At 44.7% G+C, this 2,825-nt stretch overlaps 1 protein-coding gene across 3 annotated transcripts in view; it reads right to left on the bottom strand.

Moving 5' to 3' along the window:
- Positions 1–2,825, bottom strand: part of CARD19 (caspase recruitment domain family member 19) — a 64,906-nt gene that overhangs the window by 8,704 nt on the left and 53,377 nt on the right. The window contains exon 4 of one of the 3 annotated variants that reach the window (XM_019536939.1): positions 1,294–1,420. The exons of the other annotated variants lie outside the window; for them this stretch is intronic. Within the exon in view, the coding sequence (XP_019392484.1) occupies positions 1,294–1,420 (127 nt within the window). The remainder of the gene's footprint in view (positions 1–1,293; positions 1,421–2,825) is intronic. 3 annotated transcript variants of the gene reach the window in all.

Genomic DNA, 2,825 nt, shown 5'->3' with positions numbered 1-2,825 from the left:
AGGCCACCAGGTTGGTCTGACAGGACCTGCCGCTAATGAACCCATGTTGGTTGCCCCTAAGCATGATCTCCCCTGCTGGCCCCTCGTGGACATGTGCCAGGATAATTCTCTCAAAAACCTTGCCCAGGACTGAGGTAAGGCTAACTGACCTATAGTTTTCTGGGTCCTCCTTCCTCCCCTTTTTGAAGATGGGAACCACACTGGCCCTCTTGTAGTCCTCTGGCCCCACACCACAGCACCACAAGAGCTCGTAAAGCCGTGCCAGGGGTCCCGCAATGACCTTAGCCAATTCCCTCAGTACTTGGCGGGTGGAGATAGTCCAGACCAGCTGATTTGAATACATGCAGTCCTTCCAAAAGTTCCCTGACTAGTTCCTTACTAACCCTTGGTTTAGGTGCTCCTCCCCTGGGGTTTAAGGGGGGCCCAGAGCGGGGGTGACTGTTCCGGTCCATGCTCAAGAAAATGGAGGCAAAGAAATAGTTAAATATGTTGGCTTTGTTGTCTGGTGTGATGACCAAATTTCCTAGCTTGTCCTGCAGGGGCCCCACATTACCCAGAACCTTCTTTTTGCCCCCTATGTATTTAGAAAAGGACTTCTTGTTGTCCTTGATCCGAAAAGGAAAAGCCATGTGCTTAATTTACAGAACTTCTCAGTTTGCCACAGTGTGAAAGCCACTTTCTGTCACCAGTTGGAGAATCTCTATTTAACATATGTGTCTCAGAATCTAACAACTAACATGGGAAATCCAGTGTTAACCTTTCCAAATTTCACTTTCAGGATGGGCGGACCCAGCAGTCAGGAAAGGATGGGACAGGAGACAAAGACATCAGGAAGCCAGTCACCTGGCTAGGTACCCAGTTTCACTAGAACTGGCCAGGCCTCTATTTCTACATTGGACATGTGGCTACCTTCTCAGCTGTCAATATGTCATTACCCAGAGCACAAGTAGTTGCAGAGTCTGCAACTCTGTACCTGGGCAGAAGGCAATATAGCTGCCTTAGGAAGGGGATACTCCTTCAAGGCAAACCTAGACCCCAGTGAATGCCCAGACCCAGCAGGTTCCTTACTGCAAAGGCACCAGGCCCAATGAATATTTGCTCTACAGGGGAAACTGCTTTACTAAAAATATTTTATTATCCCTGAAAGTAGCTTTTTAATCAAAATAATTTTTTCTTTCACTTTTTTGTGAGTTCCACATTTGGCTACATGGCAGGACTTTATATGAGAGAAGTTGAAACTTTTATTTTATTGATTTTCCTTTCTCATGCTCTGCTAATTCTGGGCCACATTACCCTATTCTCTGGGAAGATGAGTGAGCACTCTCTTCCAAACTGAGCCCCCCATAGGGGATCCTGTTAGTTCTGTCTTCATTGATCCTAGCTTGAGGACAATTGTCTTCCACAGTGAGGTGTCTTTTGCCTGGAATGACAGAAGCACCGACTGAAATATGGAACCCTATACAGCACTGATTGAACTGAACCATTTTGCTAGGGAACAGGAGAGGGGCTGAGGAGGAGAGCACTGGAAACCCTTTGTCAATCCCTTAATAACTGGAGAGGCTGGTAGCCTGCTGGTTTTGATGGATGGCCTGCCTGCCAGCTGCACATGTAGCACTCCCTGCATGTTCCCTCCCCTCCTGCCCCAGAAAAGACACAAGGAGCACTCCACAAAAAGAACCCTAAAGTATTTCGAATCCAAAAATCCCTCTCTGAGGAGGACCTGGCTTTATAGTCTTCTACTCTGGTCAGCACTAAGAAGAATGCAAATGTAGCATTCTGTGATATTGTTCCCATTCTCAGACTCAAAGACAATTATATGTCATGTATCTTAGCACCCTCTAGTGGGAATTCTGAGACACAACCAAATATTTAGCTTTAAATTAATTTAGTGGGACAGGAAGAATTTATCTTTAAAAACTGCAAGAATGCTTTCCATTTGGAGGTTGTCTAAATCTACACAACCATGCACTTGGTTTAATAAGGGCCAAAACCCACAAAATGCCTTGCCTCTCATAAAATACCTCTGAAATTTAAACCAGTTCTTCTTTAAAAGCTTAATTTTGAGAAAATATTTTACCACACGCAAACCTGTGAATGCACTGCAGGTTGCAGTTCTGCCTTGTTACCCTACTGCTTCTGTCAGTGCTGCCATTACACTCTTTCTGGGTGTTCATAACCTTATTTGATTTCCGGTCCATCTGAATTTAAAGAAAAATTCTCATGTTGGGAATTCCATTTCTTTCTTCATATTTGCAAAGCCAGAACTCAAATCTGCAAACCCTCAGCATGTGCTACTTTTTATAGGACAATTATTTCAGAATAAAGTTACATGTGTGTTTAAAGGCATGAAGTATCAGGTGTATTGTATTTAAATAACTTACATTTACTTCAATGAGGCATAAAAAGAATATGCTTATTTTAGCTGCTTTAATTTAAAAAGGAGCTTGTTTTAAAGAATATAACCTTTTCTGGCCTATTACAGTAAAAGCTGTGTTTTCCGGCATGAGTGGGGTAAGGGGTGCCAGTTATATAAAAATTCCAGTTACTTGAGATCAGGGGGCCAGGTATGGCCAGATGTGGGGCGGGGGGGAAGGGGTTTTCAGCTGGATGCAGGGGTGGGGTGGGGCACGTGGAGCAGCAGCAGCGAGCTTCCCTCACCACTATCCCTACGTCCAGCCACGCAGCTGGAAATTCCAGTTAATAGGGTGTCCCATTTACTTGAATGCTGGGAGGAGAGATTGATGTCATATATCTTGACTTCAAAAAAGCCTTTGATCTGGTATCCCACGATCACCTCTTGGCCAAACTGGCCGGTTGTGGCTTTG

Source organism: Crocodylus porosus, unplaced genomic scaffold, assembly GCF_001723895.1.
Source record: "Crocodylus porosus isolate Cpor-Errol unplaced genomic scaffold, CroPor_comp1, whole genome shotgun sequence".
NCBI lineage: Eukaryota > Metazoa > Chordata > Crocodylia > Crocodylidae > Crocodylus > Crocodylus porosus.
The sequence above is the reverse complement of the archived record's forward strand: the minus strand, read 5'-3'. Positions and strand labels throughout refer to the sequence as shown.